Genomic DNA, 17,122 nt, shown 5'->3' with positions numbered 1-17,122 from the left:
AAAAACCGCAGCGGAATCAAGCGGTGGAGGGCGTGTACCCCTCATTTCGCCGTTTAACATTTTGGGAAATACTACTACCAGCAAAAAACCCTTCAAGTTCCCCAACCAATCTCACTCTCCCCCCCTCTCCATGGACGCCGCCGCCGCCGCCGCCGTCTCCACCCTCTCCGCGCTCGCCGTCTTCGTCAGCACCGTCCACAACGGTCTCGCCCTCCTCACCCTATTCTCCCCCCTCCTACCGCCGCACGGCGTGCAACACTCTGACGCGCTTCTGCCCGCCCATGCAGGTGCCGTGAGGAGCGCGCACGGGTACAAGGTGGTCGGGCGGCGCGAGTGGGAGCGCTGGGTGGAGAGGGAGTTCGCCTTCTCCCCGACCGCCTGCCGCGAGGTCCCGCTCCCCGTCGGGTCCCCGCGGATACTCCCCACCGACTGGCGCGGCCGCCCCGTCTACCGCGAGGGCCAGCTCGTGGGGCCCTGGCGCTGCATCCTCGCCTTCGATTCCGTCGCCGGGGTCGCCCCGCCGCCCACGCTGCCGCCCCTCCTCTCCCCCTCCGGGTACGTACCATCACCCACACCTTCAATCAATGGCCAATAGATAGATTTCCTTCTCCCCCCAACTATTTCCTGTTTCTGCCCCCCAAAGATTTACGAGAAATGCGATTCAATGCTGACATCTTCGCTTCTTCCTTCCCTTTTTGCGGTCTCATTAGCAGGAACGCGAGGCTGATCTGCTGCGTGCCTTCCCTGTACAACGACCTGCTCAAGCTGTTCCCGTTTCAGAAACTGCAGAAGGTCCCCGAGCCCATTCGGTGTGATTCAGATAAGCCAAAGACCCCTGTCGATACCAAGCGTGCTCTTATTCCTAAGAAGGTTCTCACTCAGCGTGATTCAGATAAGCAAAAGACCCCTTTGGATGCAAAGGATGATATAATTTCTAACAAGAAGGTTCAGACTGTACCCATTCAGTGTGATTCCTGTGAGCAAAAGCCCCCTTTGGATACAAATTCACATGAGAAAGGGGGCCCTTTGGACACAAAGGATGATATAATTCCCAAGAAGGTTCACACTGAACTCATCCAGTGCGATTCAGATGGGCAGAAGGCCCCCTTGGATACGAAGGATAATATAATTTCTAAGAAAGCTGTTCACACTGAACTCATTCAGTGTGATTCGGACGACCCGAAGACCCCTTTGGATAGGAAGGATACGATTTCTAAGATGGTTCACTCTGAACTCATCCAGTGTGATGCGGATGAGCATAAGGCCCCTTTGGATTCAAAGGGATGGATTCCTACTATTAAGGTTCAACTGCCTGGGTCTGATTCTGCTGGGCGTCCCCGAATTGGTCAAGGTGAATGCATCTCTTTCATTGTCAACTTTTTGAAATCTGTCTGTAAATCGGAATCTTACGCTCGTGCAGGAGGCTTTGGTGTTGCCTTTAGTGTGAGGTGGACGTTCAATCTGGGGTTTAGGTGTGGGCCAGAGAAAATTGAGAGGAGAGTTAGGAAAATATTACATATGAAATGTATTTAAGACATATGCATCCTATCCCCCTAGCTAGCTAGGCTCTTCCTATAAAACAAAAATGAATGGGACATCTCCTGATTAATCTAGTAGCTAATAATATTTGTAAAACAATAGACATAAAACTTTCTAAGATTTATCAATCAAAGAACAATGTCTGGGATTTGAAGAAATTGAGAAGCCACGATTGAAGAGTCTTGGTTACCGAGAACCCTTATATATCATCATAGAACAAATAAACCAACTAGAGAAAAAAATGTACATAGTATTTATACAATTGGCTAAACAAAATAGAATCTATGATCACAACTCCATTTTTACATCAAGAACTACTCCAAATGTAGATCAGAATCTGACACTCGTGCAAGAGGTTTTAGCATTGCTGTTAGTGTGGGGTGGATGTTGAACCAGGGGTTTAGGTGTGGGCCAAGGCAAATTGATAGGGAGGTCTTTAGATGGTGATGACAAGGGGAATAAGTTTGTCTAGTGGACAGTTAGGAATATGACATGCATTTTGTTTGAGACATGTGCGCCCTAACTCCAACTATGAGAATGGTTTAGCTACCTCTTCGTAAAAAGCAAAAACAAATGGGCCATCTCCTGATTAATCGATCTATTTTTATATTCTTAAAGCAATAGAAAAATAGCGCTTGAGATTTCTCAATCAAAGAAAAATGGCCGAGGTTCAAGAAATTGAGAAGCCACGGTTGAAGAGCCTCGGTCACCTTCCAAAATAAGAATCATTAGTGGATTCTAGTATGAAATCATCACAGAACAAATAAACCAATGAGAAAAAGAAATGAACATAGGGTTTTCAAGGAAGTGTCTAAAAAAATCTATGATTACAACTCCAAAGCATATAAAATATTAATCTAGACATGATCCAAAATCATCACAGAACAAATAAAGCATGTTCCAAAATTATTAGATGCATGTTTTCATGGCAATAGTTCATCATTCTGGACATGATCCGATCATGGAGCTCATGGAACCAATCGGAGATTTAGAGTAAGAAAGGCTTCCGTGCATCCTGCCACTAGGCCGGGCGACAATACCAGCCTGCGGCAGTACCCTTTCACGCATCATTTTCAGTGGTAGGATCTGCCATATGACCTCTGACAAATGTGTCACGAAAGGAGGGCAGACAGCCATTGTAGGGTCCACATGCACCGATTTCATGAGCTTCCGATGCATGCATACAAAGAGTAGAGCAGAAAGGGAGGTATCGAGAATATTTCCAAAAGAAAAAAGGAAGCCAGAGGGCCACCAAATTGCTAGCTAAAACCATAGAAATAAGGAATGATCAGAACAAGATCAACAAGAGGCACGGAAAGGGTTACCTTCACCTATAGCATCCTAATATATGTTTCAACCCATGGTATGCAATTTACCAGCAAAGTTACTTGGTATGGTTTTATACACTAATTTTACTTATGTCGTCATACGCATATTCATGTGGTCATCGTCTAGTTTAAACTTTTCACATTTGATCGGAACTTTTGCCCTAAAAAGGATAAATCTCGTTTGGACCATTACCTTCATTATTGTTCGAAAAGTAGTGTGAAATAAAGACTAGAGTGGGATATCATAATACAATACCCAACAGATTAGCCTGTTCTCTCTCGTCCGACAACAAACGCGGAAAAAGTGCTAGAATATATGGTTGACTTGACAATTTCAATCCCCACAAGATTTTGTGTCAGCTTTGAAACCCTATCTTGTTTGCACTAGTCTCAAACCACAGATACCTTCCTTGCACCTTAGTCTAAATATCCTTGTAGTTGTATTTACTGAACAGGATTTTAAAAAAGTGACAGTTAAGGTTTGCATTAAGTCTAACCTGATTGACTAGATAATGCCTGAGGCTCTTCTTTGGTAAATGGCTGGCAAGTGTGTTTAGTACCCTGTTTCCACACCAGCCCCCTTCAGACTGTGTGGGTTGTAATCGCCTTCTCGGAGGCGTGTACAAATGTTTTTTTCTATAAATGCATCGAGACACAAGCTCTGTGTTTTCTCAAAAAAAAAATCGTGTTAAAAATGTACCTTCTAGTTTGTGAGGCTACTTATTTTTGGCAATTGTTGATTTTATGCAGAATTGGTGTATAAATGGACTCATGGCATCTTATTAACTGTAGTTAAAAAAAATGATACTCCGTACAATGGAATGACTTAGTGTTGGTTTTCATGGAACTTCTCGGTTGAATGTTCTTGCATCGCTTGCTTCGTACTTTCATTGCATTTCTCTGTTACTTGAGATTTTTTCTTCAATATGCTGATTCCAATCTCCATTTGACCAATGCAGAACTTCCAACACCAGTTCAGAAGCAGAGAAGAGCCCAGCGGGAGTATATAGCTAGCCTTACTCTAGGTGACATAGCTCAATACTTCCATCTTCCAATCAGAGAAGCATCTAGGACTCTGCGGATCGGACTAAGCATACTAAAGAAGAAATGCCGGCAGTATGGGATACCTCGCTGGCCTCACCGGAAAATCAAGTCCCTTGATTCGCTAATTCAAGATCTTGAGGTAAATCTGACAGCACCATCGTCACTTCATTACCGGGTCAATATATTAGCTGTAGGCACAACAGTGTGACGTAGCGCTAACCTGGTGTGACTAACAGAACTAATACCTTGTTACTTTTACAGTATGTGCTTAACGACACAGAAAAGGATGGTGGGGAGCAGGAAGAGCACACGGAGAAGGAAGAGGAGAAGGATGATGCGATGCGGTCGCTGGCTAAGCGGAAGAGGCAGTTGGAGACTGAGATGGCGACCATCCACCAGAAGCCGACGCTGGACCTGATGAATGAAACCAAGCAGTTCAGGCAGTTCGTTTTCAAGAGGAGATACAAAGCTAAACACCTAGCGGAGGAGGAATAGCTTCTCTTTAATTTATTAGGCTACTAAACAATCAGATCCCGTGTCATGTGTATCTAGTAGAGAACTCCTTGGGCAGAAGGAAGCTGATGCCGGCGTAGTAACATAGACAATCAGAGATGGCCAAAGCTATCCGCGGTTAACTTAGCGTAGTGTCTCGGCAGATGGTAGCTGAAGCATGTGTTGTACCACCAGTGTTCGAACTATGTGCTTAGCTTCTCTTCGCAGTTCGCAAACCTGTTGTGAAATAATGGTGCTGCTGGTGCTCCTGTGTTTACTGATGGTTTGCTTTGTGGCTGCTGCGCAAGGGTTATTGCCTTTTCTCCTTGATCTACAACTTGTGGATTACAAGGGAACTGACCTTCTTTCAGTCTTTCCTTACACCGACATCTTGTTCCTTGTGAACCGATTCTGGGATGATCAACGTGGGAACCTTGTTGTTTCTGCACTCAAATAGAGCAAAACAAAATTTGTTATATCTCTGGCCTAGCTGCTAGCCGACGATTGCAGCCGGAATCCACGTCACCGCAGCCCCAGAAATGGAAGGCTTCTATGAGCTGTGGCCGTGCACCTCGCAGAGAGAAAACTCTTTCGTCTCCAGCAGGCGCTGCGATGCAAGCTTCCAAAACTCGATCCAGGCAGTAAAATTTGTTTGAACCGTAGCATCACGCGGGCGCCACAACCTTCCCCTTTGTCGCCGCCCGCTTCATTTCTTTCGACGGTGCGCGCCGCCGGATCCCTCCTCTCCCCTTTCACCTAATCAATCCCGTCTCTCCTCCCCACAGATGGACGCCGCCGCCGCCGCCTTCTCCACCCTCTCCGCGCTCGCCGTCTTCGCCAGCACGGTCCACCACGGTCGCGCCTCTTGCCCGATTTCCCCCTTCTTCTCCCCACGGCTCACGACGGACGTGTGTGTGTGTGTGTGTGACGCACGGTTTCTTGTTCTTGCTTGTGCCTACGCAGGTGCCGTGCGGAGCGTGCACGGGTACAGGGTCGTCGGGAAGGGAGGGAGCGGCGGGTGGGAGAGGTGGGTGGAGAGGGAGTTCGTCTTCTCCCCGACCTGGTGCCGCGAAGTCCCGGTCCCCGCCGCCGCGCCGCGGATACTCCCGGCGCAGTGGCGCGGCCGGCCGGCGTACCGCGAGGGGCAGATGGTGGGCGCCTGGCGCTGCATCCTGGCCTTCGATTCCGTCGCCGACGTCAAGCCGCCGCCCACGCCGCCGCCGGTGCTCTCCCCCTTCAGGTACACATTCACGCAAGCAGTTTCTGCCCGCAAGAACTCGTTGGCCGATCAACACTGAAAACTTCGGTTTTGTTTTCGTCCTATCCTATCAGGAATCCGGGGTTGGTGTGTGCGGCTTCCCTGTACAACGACCTGCAGAAGCTGTTTCAGTTTCAGAATTTTGAAAAGGTCCCGGACCTCGTTCAGTGTGATTCTGAGGAGAAACTGACCAGTTCGGATGCAAAGGAGAAAACTTCTGATGAGGTTGATGACTCAGGGTCTGATTCTGATGAGGATCCCCAATCTGGTGAAGGTGATCACGTCTCTTCAATTCTGATTTGGACATCTATATTTAAAATGTGAGGGGGTTTAGCCTTATTGTTTGTGTGAGGTTGGATGTTCAACCAGGGTTCTAAGATGTGGGCTAAGGAAAATAGAGAAGTAGTAGCTCTTTACATAGTGTCAGGCAGAACTAGTTAGGCTGGTACTGGGAAGTCAGGAATATATCTATTGTTTAAGACCAGTGCATCCTAATATCCTATACTCTTAACATGGCAATTGGCTAGCTACCTAGCTCCTTTTCCTAAAAAATAAATGAATGGGGTATCTCCTAAGTTGATTAGTATCAGTAGCCTGTGGGTAGACCATGTGCTGAGAAAAAGTGAAAAAAGAAAATAAAAACAGATTGATAGAACATCAGCATAACAGTTGTTCAGAACAGGCAAATTTGATAAGATGGTTCTTGCTTAGCTTAGTAAATCCATGATATTTTGTATATGTATGTTTTTTAACATATTTCTGAAACAAATTTTACTCATTTATCAATTTGTCATATACATATTCAGGGCACTAATTTGCCTCAAAAGAAAATAAGGTTACATAAAAGGGAACATGTAGTCCAGACTTCACGCAGCTGATTTGAAGCATTTTCATCATTTGTTTTTGAAAAATATAGCGTGAAAAAAGACTAGTGGGATATCATAACCCAATAAGATGCAGTTATCTAGGAGGTTTTTATTGAGGACATATATACATTCAAAAAGATCTTGTATATGGTATTTTTAAAACTAACTTACCTATGTTATCATATACATATGCAGGGCACTAATTTACATTGAGAGAAACTGAGTCTATGTAAATTGGATACAATCATACAACTGATTTGGAGCCTTTTCGTCATTATTTTTAGGAAAATAAAATGTAGAAGAGACTACAGAGGGATATTATAACACAGTAGATTATGCAGTTATATTTTGCATCACTTTGAAACCCTACCTTCATGTTTGCAGAAGTTTCAAACCGCAGATACCTTCCTTTCAACTCATTCCAAATATCCTTTTCTGTCACTGAATAGAAAGTCAAAAAGAGAGAGATATTTGTGTTTATAGAAACATGAAGTCTTTTGTTTGTGAGAATGTTTGTTCTTGGAAATTGTCGATGTCATGCAGAATTTGGAAGCACATTTGATCTATTATTATATTGACTCATGGAATTTGAATAACTGCAGTTAAAAAGGACACGATGGAATGACTTACTGTTGCTCTTCATGAACTTCTTGCCTGTCTTTTCTCCGTTGCATACTTTACCTGCTAGCAACTTTAAGAGTGAATAATTTCAATCACGTTGCAACAATTCTACCCTCTGAAGTTTCATGCCTGCTGCGTTTCCTTCTTGTTTTTCATTTCCGCTTCAGTATGCTGACCTCCAATCTCCTTATGACGAACGCAGGACTTCCAGCACCAGCTAAGAGGCAGCGGAGAGCCAACCGCAAGCACATAGCTAGCATTACTCTTGTTGACATAGCACAGTACTTCCATCTTCCAATCAGAGAAGCATCCAGGACTCTGAAGATCGGAGTCAGCATACTGAAGAGGAAATGCCGGCAATACGGGATACCCCGTTGGCCTCACCGGAAAATCAAGTCCCTTGATTCGCTGATCAGTGATCTTGAGGTAAATTTGACAGCGCCCTCTTCTGTGCATCATCATTGTCGGGCCTTATTGGCTATAGGCTACAACAATGTGATGATGTAGTGCTGAACTGTTGACACAACATATCCTTTGTCACCTTTACAGTATGTGATTGACGACACAGAGAGAGATGAAGTGCAGCAGGAGAAGCAGAAGAAAAAGGAGGAAGAGAAGCAAGACGCGATCCGAGCTCTCGCTAAGCGGAAGAGGTTGCTGGAGACGGAGAAGGAGACCATCCAGCAGAAGCCTGCCCTGGACCTGATGGCTGAGACCAAACTGTTCAGGGAGGACGTTTTCAAGAGGAGATACAGAGCCAAGAGTGTCGTGACGAATGAGATCTTTCTTTCCCAGGCTTGACGTCAATCTGTCATGTCATGTCATGTGTGACTTAACTTGTAGAGAATTCCTTGAACAGCGGGACGCTGATTGCTTAATAGGAGTGGTAAAATATATATCGAAGATGGCCAAAGCTGTCCGGTTAACTTCTCCTGGTGTCAACATAAGATGAACTGAGCCATGTTGTACTACCAAAGTACCAGTGTCTTGAAATATGCTTATGTCCTCTTCGCAAACCGTGTTGTGTTCTAATGGTGGTGCTGGCGCTTATGTGCAGTCTGAAGATTCACCATTTTGCTGCCAGTTCCTCTCCCCTGTTGTGTTCAGGGACCTTCTCTTTTCTGGTTCTGTCTGATCACTGGCCGGGTATGGCTGGGGTCAATACATCTTTGTGTAGCTGACGGCTGCCTGTGCCACAATTTCAGAAATGAAATTGGGAGCTATGCTCTTATATTACCTAAAAAAGAATTAATATTTGCTATTATTGGCGTTGGATTGAGACCGAGAGAAAAGTCTGCCCAACCTGCTGAAACATGTGCCATGGCCCATGTGCTTCTTTCGCAAAATACTGGTGTAATAGTCGTGAAAAGGTGCAAGCAATGGTTGGCTATATCGTCAGCAATCTGACGTCATGTTAATACTCAACTGAAGCTTGTGCAGCTTGTGCGGGACATCGATTGCCTCATTGCTGGAAGACACAACTCTCTATGATGATTTGATCAATAAAGTGCATGGTTCTCTAAAAAAAAAACTCTCTAAGACTTGCTGCACCAGTTTTTTGTTTGTTTAATCTGATCTGCTGCAAGAGTTTTTTTTTTTGAACATTATAGACAAGCAAGTCGCCCCATTAAAAACCTTCCAGTCCCCTTCGGTACCCTGGAAGGAAAAGAGTGCGTCAAGAACTTGCTGTCACCAATCAAAGTATGGTTACATCATCCACCAGTTGTGGATACAAGAAAAAAGGCGGGCTCTCAAGCCAAAAATTACAATTTGAGTCATCTGTCGACCTAGCTAATTGATGTGCCGCTCTATTCTCTTCCCTTGAGCAATGATATATAGATGCTTCATTGAAGCCAACCATCATAGTCCTGCACTCATCCAAGAAAGCCACGCCAACAATCCTATTCTCCATAGGGAAATTATAAGCATTGACCACCTCTTGACAATCTGTCTCAACAATCAGGTTGTTACAGCCAATGCGTTCAGCGAGTCGTAGCCCATCCCTTACCGCTTGAGCCTCTACAGTAGTAACGTCAATGAACCCTTCAATTTCGCTCTATTCTCTGACCTTGAGAGTCTCTGATAATACACCCCGTTGAGGCCCTCCTCGTTGCCAGATCCACTGCCGCATCAGTGTTCAATTTAACTTTACCTCTCGGGGGTTTAGTCTAGCCTTTTTAATCATCCCATTCTTATTTGTTCTTGCTCGGTTACAGTTTGCCACCATTGCCTTTATGGATAGCGCCATTCTGCTAGGAGATGGCGCTGTTCCTTTGTATTTTAGTTCTATGCGACGCCACCAGATGAACCAGGCTGCTGTGGCGATCACTTCTTTCCTCTGTAGTCCTCCAATTTAATTAGTATCTGGTTGCTTGGATCGAAGTAGCATTTCCAGGATGACACTACCAGATCGGTCCTCCTCCACTGTTTCTTGAATACTACTCGACATACCCAAAGCCTCCCAAGAGTATTTTTGTTTGTTTAACGCACAGGCCACAGATGCACAGCCCGAAGAGTTTTCGATTCTCTCACGCGTCCGCGTCCCCTGGACTGGACCAGCTGGCGCGTTAATGCCCAGATCAGTGGCTCACACTATTGGCAGGGCGCGACCTCTGCACGGGTCAGCCAGGAGGACGCATGGGCGTGCGTCACGTTCGCTGTATTGTATCTTTAACTTACCGTGCAAAGCATGCATGTCTCACGTAGGAGTGGGAGGTCCTAACCACCTAAGGGCATGTACAATGATGTACAGTCAGCCGTCTGTAATGTAGAACACGTCGGATTTTAATCTAGGTGGAAGGGAGAGAATAGAGAGAGAAGGGCAACCCGTCTGTACAATTACCGACCGTCTAATCCCACTAAAATCGTGGCTTAACGACAGCCTTTCTACCATTGTACGTGGGGGTGTCTGCTGCTCACCCTTTTTCCTTTCTATTCCAGTCGTTGCTCACCACTGGACGTGGGTTTACCTGGCGTGATTATAGGCCTTCAACAGACAACTAAACAGACAGTTTGCTGTATGAGGTGTCTATAGTGTAGTCTATACCTGACATGGCAGGATACTACAGACAGCATTTGTCTAAACTGTTGTACATGCCCTAAGGGCATGTACAATGGTGCTGACTAAGCTGTCTGTAAGTGGTGGTTATATGTGATTTTGATGATGTGGAGGTAAGAGAATGAGGAGAGAGAGCAGACAGTCTGTAGCATTCTTACAGACAGCTTACAGACTACGATTTTGCTATTGTATGGAGGGTGTCTGTAACTTATACTCACATATGGTTATGGCTAAAAATAGGAAACTTACAGACAGACTGTTGTACACATTGTCTATAGTATCGTCTATATATGACATGGATTAGTGCTAAACTAATGTACATGCCCTAAATAGTCTTGGAGTCCAACTTGCTCCAATGTGATTTTAGGTGGTACAAAGGAGTACCGATGTTCCTCGTAGATATTTGGGTTAATTTGTTGGGTACTACTCCCTCAATCTAATAAATCTTAGAAGTTGTTTGGAAGCCAGGCTTTTATTTTGTTTGTAGTATTTTAAAATGAATACATGTATTCATTTCATTTACATTGTAATTTCAGAAATGGACACTTGTTTGGTTGCCACATGAATTGCAAATGATAGCAGAATTCAATATTGAATTTATAAATGGCTTCCATAGAGAAACGTAAATGACAGGTCTTAGCTTAGAATCGTGTTTACCCATGAAATCATTTTGATGGATTTCCTAAATGAAATGACGGCCCAATTATGTGGCAACCAAACAGCCCACCTATGGAATTTCAAAATGAATTTCAGAATTCCAGACCCAAATGATGGATACCAAACGACCTCTTACGTGATTTAAATTCAAATTTAAACTAAAATCATAAGAAGTCGTTTGATATCCATCATTTGGGCCTGGAATCCTGAAATTTATTTTGGAATTTCATTGGTGGGTTGTTTGGTTGCCACAGAATTTACCTGTCATTTCATTTAGGAAATCCAGCAAAATGATGCCATGGGTAAACACGATTCCGAGCTGAGACCTGTCATTCGCGTCTCTCTATGGAAGCCATTTATAAATTCAATATTGAATTCTGCTGTCATTTGCAATTCCTGTAGCAACCAAACAAGTGTCCATTTCTGAAATTACAATGTAAATAAAATGAATACATGTATTCATTTTCAAAATGCTACAAATGAAAGGAAAGCCTAGCTTCCAAATGACTTCTAACATAAATTATGAAACAGAGAAAGTACCACCGAAGTGTGGAATGGCGTAGCGGAGTGTGCATGTACGCATGGTGATTGGGAACTGCATGCTCCAATTATCCCTCGTTAATTTTCCAAAAATGCTGCCATTTATGCACACAAGAAATGGAAAAAATTATCCTTTCAAACCATGCATTACCTCTGATCCTCCTAGGAAAGAAAATACCATATAGCTGAATTCAATGTACAACCATATGGATAACATGAAAGAAGAAGAAGGAGCAGAATCCTCCATACTAAACACAATATAGCTTCTACAATTATGTCAGGTTCAATCATTTTAGATATTTTCAGTTTACATTTTAGCTAAATCTGGGACAAGTATTTAGTGCAGGAGGGAGTCGCTTAATGTCAATCGTACCGCGTAGAGATAGCTCACGCGCCATAGGGGATACGATCTCCAGACAAAGTTAAATTAAAGGGACATGACATGCCTCGGAATTTCGAAGCTCAGCTGTCACATTGATCTGAACGCAACACGCAACAAGTCCATCAGCACGGTCAATGCTTATGCCAATAAATTAATAATAATAATCTAGGCACAGATCGAGTAGAGATGGCAAATCTCATCAGATGTCGAGGTTTTTACCAGACTACTACGAAACCATTGACAAATAGTATAAAGTTCTGAAACGGTGCTCTTTTGGCTTTTGCTTTGTCAAAGCCTTGAACTTTATTTGCTGAAATCCAATGAACTTGAGGCTAAGTGTTCAGACCTGGGTCCCTGAGTTAACTCAAAGAAGAATGACGGTGACCTTGATGTACGTGATTTCTTACCGTCAATTAGTGGGGGCACGCCCGGGGTCCCCGAGCTCGTCCATGACCAGGCAATTTGGCTTGGAAAAAGTGGTACAAAAAAGTTATTTCGTCCTATCCATAATACATAGCGTCTCAGTTAAATATATCTAAACACATTTTAGTGTATCCAGTTACTCATTTCAACGACAACTATCATAGGTCGAAGGGAGTAATCCCTCCGTTCATAATTACTTCATGTTTTGGGTTTGACCAAATTTAAACTTTGTAGACTTTGATCAAATATTTACGAAAAATATTAATATTTGAGAAATTAAATCTATTGCATTAGAATCTTCATAGAGCATATCTTCATATTATATGTATTTGGTATTATGGATGTTAATATATCTTTCTATACTTTCGATTAAACTTTATAAAGTTTGGTTTTGATTAAACCTAAACACGAACTAAATAAAAATGAAGGGGGTAGAAGAAATGTGAAATGTTCGGTGTTGTCAAAAAATGGAAAGGATTAGCAAATACTAGCCTGAACACGCTTCTAAATGATCCCTTTCCTCAAGTGGTAGTAACTTCACTTGTATGCTTTAGAAAGTTATGAGAAAATGGGCATAAGAAGAAGAAGATAATTGAGACTTAATAAATTTATGTAGACATACCCTTAAAAAGGAACAAAAGCTATCCTAATAAGAAGAAAATAATTGCTCAATTAATTAACAAAAACCAGGTGAAAAACGTTTGCCTTCCTTTTCAAATATAAAATGTTTTGGCAGTCAATAAATACTAAGGCATCGGGACAAAGAAGTACTCCATGTGTATCGCAAGTCGGAACAGACAAACCATGTAACAATAAAAATGTGAACTGAGTTTTGATGCAAAAATAAAAATTCCTCGGTTCACGAAAGGATGTTTTAAATTTGTCTAAACTTAAATCCATATATACACTATAAAAAATATATATACATCTAAATTTTAATAAATCTAAGATATTTTTGTGGACATATGTAGTATATACTGAGTTCTGATGCAAATTGAAGTTGCTAACGAACCGCGTAGATTGTTCAAAAAAAAAAAAAAAACGAACCGCGTAGAGAAAAGGCAATCACGATTCACGCGCGACAAGATACGATGGGCACTCTAAATTAACGGGCATGCCATGCCTGGGAACTTCCAAGTTCAGTTGTCAAACACATGCGAACACGACACGTAACAAAGTCCATCAGCACGGTCAACGCTTGTACTAGCAAATATAATAATCTGGGCGCAGATCGACTAGAAGACGGCAATCCCATATCCGCAGATATAAAACGGTGCTTTACTGCTCTTTTCACTTGCTTTTGTCAAAGCCCTGAACTTTAGCTGCCGGAAATCCAATGAGCTCGAGGCTGAGTGTCAAGAGCCGGGTCGCCGAGTTTAGCCGAAAGAAGAGTGAGGGCGACCTTGACGTACTAGTACGTGATACTCGGATCGTTAATTAGTGGAGGTAGGCTTCCGTAATCCATGTCCGTCGGTAGTCATCGATTTGGTCGATGATTAACTAGCTGTTTCAGATCTTCAAACGGATTTGTTACCGTGTCAGGTTAGGCCCGGCGCCGGCGGCCAAGCATGGGTAGAGCTGCCAAAAAACATGTGCAGGTCGCAATGGAGCTTGCGGCAGAGAAGATCGTAGCATCACGCCATTTCTTCAGCATATATATGGCCTGTTTTGGTTTGAATGAATTCTCTCCATCCTATAGAACTTTTCTTAACTTTGTCTAAAATTAGATTAATCTAGCTACTATATATTTAGTGTTCATATACATCTCAAATTTGGCAAAGTTAAGACATGTTTCGTAGGGTAGAGGGAGTACTTTCATTTATTCACTATCATAAAATATTTTAGGTCATTTTTTCGTATTTTGCGAGTTTTAGGTATATAGATATGCTAGGTTCTCTTATTTTGGTACGTATCTAGTTCAAAAGAAAATATCTGAAACATCTTGTAATAGTGAATGAAGCGAATAGTATATACCCCCTCCTTTCCTATATGTGTTGCGTATAACTTTTGGTCAAAATCAAACTTTATAAAATTTGACCATTTATAAAGACAAACATATCAATGTTTACAATATCTAGTACTAATCCGAGACATCTTTTCGGGAACGGAGGGTTACATACACCATGAAAATATATGCCATAGTGACTCTTGCAATATATAATTGATAAATACTTCCTTCATCTCACGAAGGTCGTCTGAGATTTGCTAAAATTTGGACGCATCTAAACACAACCTTCGTGAGACTGAGGGAGGAGATGTTCATATTTTTCACATATATTTGATTAACGTTTTTTTTAACTTGACAGAAAATTATATGTGCTAACATATTTTGGGAGAGTAGCACCTAATTAACAGTTTGGCCTGCTTGCTTGTCTTGCCTGGCACATGTTGCCGAACATATTGGAACAAACGCACGGCGCACGTACGCCATCTATTTCCGAGCTGATCTGCACACGTTCACGCAGCGTAGAATGCTCTGCCTGTCTCTGGATCTCTAACACGACAACGTGTCCAGTCCAATTGCAGCGCTCGCGAGCCGCGGCCGTAATCGCCATTCGCCAACACAATTAATATCGCGGCAGGCGAGATGCTTCCACTGTGAACCAAAACCGTCACCCTCTCCGAGATCGCTCTCCCGCTTCCTCCCCCTTCCCCTGCAACTTGCCCGGAAGCACATCGAGGAGACGGACGTACGGGTCCCTGACGGCTAAAGGGGAGCGAGCGACGACTCGCCGTGATCAAGCATTCAGACGATCAGGCGAGCACCCCGTTTGACCTCCCGGAAGTAAACGCGCAGGCTATTTCTATTTCTATTCGATCCGGCCATGCGCTTTATTCGGCCAAACAACACGGAGTGGCGTATCAGCTCGGCTCAAGCTTGAAAAGGCTTGGCTCACGCTCGGCTTGGCTCGAAGATCCACTAAGTTAATTCGAAACCTTTCGTCTAAGCTTGACAAGCTGGCTTGGTAAGTTTGCAAAACGGTTTGAAGGCTTCATGCCAAAAAAAAAGCATAAATATATCCATATCATTGTCTAACAAGTATCTAAATTATACTAGTTATTAGCCAATTTTATCTACACATATTGTAGAGGTGCTTTCAAGATAAGTTTGCACCTGATTTTTAATTGACCAGCCTACATATTCTTTTAAGATATGAGTATAAAGTTTAACTTGCCATATGCCCAAAGAACAATTATGTCATGAAATTGAAATGGCCATGAATGGCGGTGATAACCATCCTTTTATTTCAGCTAACTTGTTGGTTCTGCTTCCACACTGGACGACAAGTCCTAAAAATCTAGAAGTGAGGAAGATATAGAACTCATGTGCATAGTTAAGATCTTGGTGCCTAGTAGAGCTGCCACCACACACGCCATGGATGTGGTCTGTGTGGACTTCTCGACAAATTTTTTCTCTATAGAGTTAGCACACGTGTTCAATCCTGAGTGAGGATCAGACGATAAGCTTCCGATGTGGAGACACAAACAATCAATTTTGGGGATTCCTCTAGCAATTATGAACCCTAGAAAAAAATAGAAGACAAGTTAGGGTGTTTTTTTTTTAGCATATTCCATTTGCTAGCCCGAGCCTCTCCTAGTTAGAGAGCTTATATAGTACCACTACATCCACGTTGATTTTGATTGGTCATCCAGAACTTTTGAGCTTTAAGATTGAGCGAATCAGCCCAAATCTCGGGTTGCGCTTAGACAACGCTTGGCCATTTCTAGATGTTGTTTGACGAAAGTGAATATGAGTGCTAAAAACGCATGAGTTGGCATTCCTCCCTTCTTAAGATTCACTTGTCCTCAAGTGTACCTTTCTTGGAACCAATTCTTGATTGTGTTAGCAAAGAATGTTGGGAAGACTGTCTTGATGAAGTTTGTGTCTTCATAGGACTTGTCCTCCATTGCTGGATTACACTCAATTAGCCACTTTGTGACAAAAACTCCATTTCTACGAAGTGATATTGTCTCTAGGACAATGAGAGGTTCAATTTTGATTTGTTAATATTCTTACAAAAGTGGAACGGTCTTGCAAAGAAGAGCATGTGAGCCTTGATGTTTCTTAAGTTGGCTTACATGAAAAAACAAGATGAATTCGTACACAAGTAGGCATTAACAGTTTGTAAAGCAACATGGACAAACTTTTCAATTATTCTAAAATGCCCATAATATTTGGTGGTCAATTTGATTGCTTGCCTTATCCCAAACGCATACATTCTGTGGGGTTGCATCTTCAGGTGAACCATATCCCCAATATTCAATTTTCTTTGAGTTCTCCTCAGCTAGATTTGTATGACCTGGGACATAAACTTCGTTGATCATTAGAGGTGTAGAGCCATGTAGAGCCCGAAAAGGGAGTCACTTTGATAACATTGTGGAATGCGGTGTTGTACACCAAAAAGTGGAATTATTGGTTGCCACTTGAAAAATGGTGTGGGGGGTGGTGCAGTACTAAGCTTGGTTAGCTCTTTCTGTTTCCCCATAACTTTTTTTTGGTGGGGGGGGGGGGGGAGGTGCAGTACTAAGCTTCAATTTCACAACCATTGCCTTGAAGATGTCGTGGCACATATGTTTGGTGAAGATTATGTCCCTATGAGTGATAATGATGATAGGTGGCCCATGTAGTTTGAATATTGAGCTATTTCCCTCTTGCAAATAACACAATCAATGACATATCCCTCTACGTATTTTTTCAGGCATGAGCAGTACTAAGCTTCAATTTCACAACCATTGCCTTGAAGATGTCGTGGCACATATGTTTGGTGAAGATTATATCCCTATGAGTGATAATGATGATAGGTGGCCCATGTAGTTTGAATATTGAGCTATTTCCCTCTTGCAAATAACACAATCAATGACATATCCCTCTACGTATTTTTTCAGGCATGCTCAATAGAAGAGTTTCTTAAC

At 42.9% G+C, this 17,122-nt stretch overlaps 2 protein-coding genes across 2 annotated transcripts; both read left to right on the top strand.

The window, feature by feature from the left end:
* The first annotated feature begins 130 nt into the window (after positions 1-130).
* LOC124671675 lies at positions 131-4,661 on the top strand. Its single transcript, XM_047208019.1, has 5 exons — positions 131-203; positions 288-555; positions 714-1,351; positions 3,827-4,050; positions 4,173-4,661. Exons 1-5 carry the CDS (start codon positions 131-133, stop codon positions 4,404-4,406), a joined length of 1,437 nt encoding a protein of 478 aa, XP_047063975.1. The 3' UTR covers positions 4,407-4,661.
* Positions 4,662-5,031: 370 nt separating this feature from the next.
* LOC124678908 (protein RKD5-like) lies at positions 5,032-8,143 on the top strand. Its single transcript, XM_047214766.1, has 5 exons — positions 5,032-5,258; positions 5,367-5,643; positions 5,736-5,935; positions 7,351-7,574; positions 7,698-8,143. Exons 1-5 carry the CDS (start codon positions 5,189-5,191, stop codon positions 7,947-7,949), a joined length of 1,023 nt encoding a protein of 340 aa, XP_047070722.1. The 5' UTR covers positions 5,032-5,188; the 3' UTR covers positions 7,950-8,143.
* The last annotated feature ends 8,979 nt before the right edge of the window (positions 8,144-17,122 follow it).

This window comes from Lolium rigidum, chromosome 7 (assembly GCF_022539505.1).
Source record: "Lolium rigidum isolate FL_2022 chromosome 7, APGP_CSIRO_Lrig_0.1, whole genome shotgun sequence".
In the NCBI taxonomy this organism is placed as follows: Eukaryota; Viridiplantae; Streptophyta; class Magnoliopsida; order Poales; family Poaceae; genus Lolium; species Lolium rigidum.
The sequence above is the reverse complement of the archived record's forward strand: the minus strand, read 5'-3'. Positions and strand labels throughout refer to the sequence as shown.

Excerpts from the sequence above, each read along its gene's own strand:
- LOC124671675 (XM_047208019.1), top strand. The coding sequence starts at position 131 with ATGGACGCCGCCGCCGCCGCCGCCGTCTCCACCCTCTCCGCGCTCGCC. Across the intron at positions 204-287 it reads CGTCAGCACCGTCCACAACG|GTGCCGTGAGGAGCGCGCAC; the intron begins GTCTCGCCCTCC and ends CCGCCCATGCAG. Across the intron at positions 556-713 it reads CCCCTCCTCTCCCCCTCCGG|GAACGCGAGGCTGATCTGCT; the intron begins GTACGTACCATC and ends TCTCATTAGCAG.
- LOC124678908 (XM_047214766.1), top strand. The coding sequence starts at position 5,189 with ATGGACGCCGCCGCCGCCGCCTTCTCCACCCTCTCCGCGCTCGCCGTC. Across the intron at positions 5,259-5,366 it reads CGCCAGCACGGTCCACCACG|GTGCCGTGCGGAGCGTGCAC; the intron begins GTCGCGCCTCTT and ends GTGCCTACGCAG. Across the intron at positions 7,575-7,697 it reads CGCTGATCAGTGATCTTGAG|TATGTGATTGACGACACAGA; the intron begins GTAAATTTGACA and ends TCACCTTTACAG.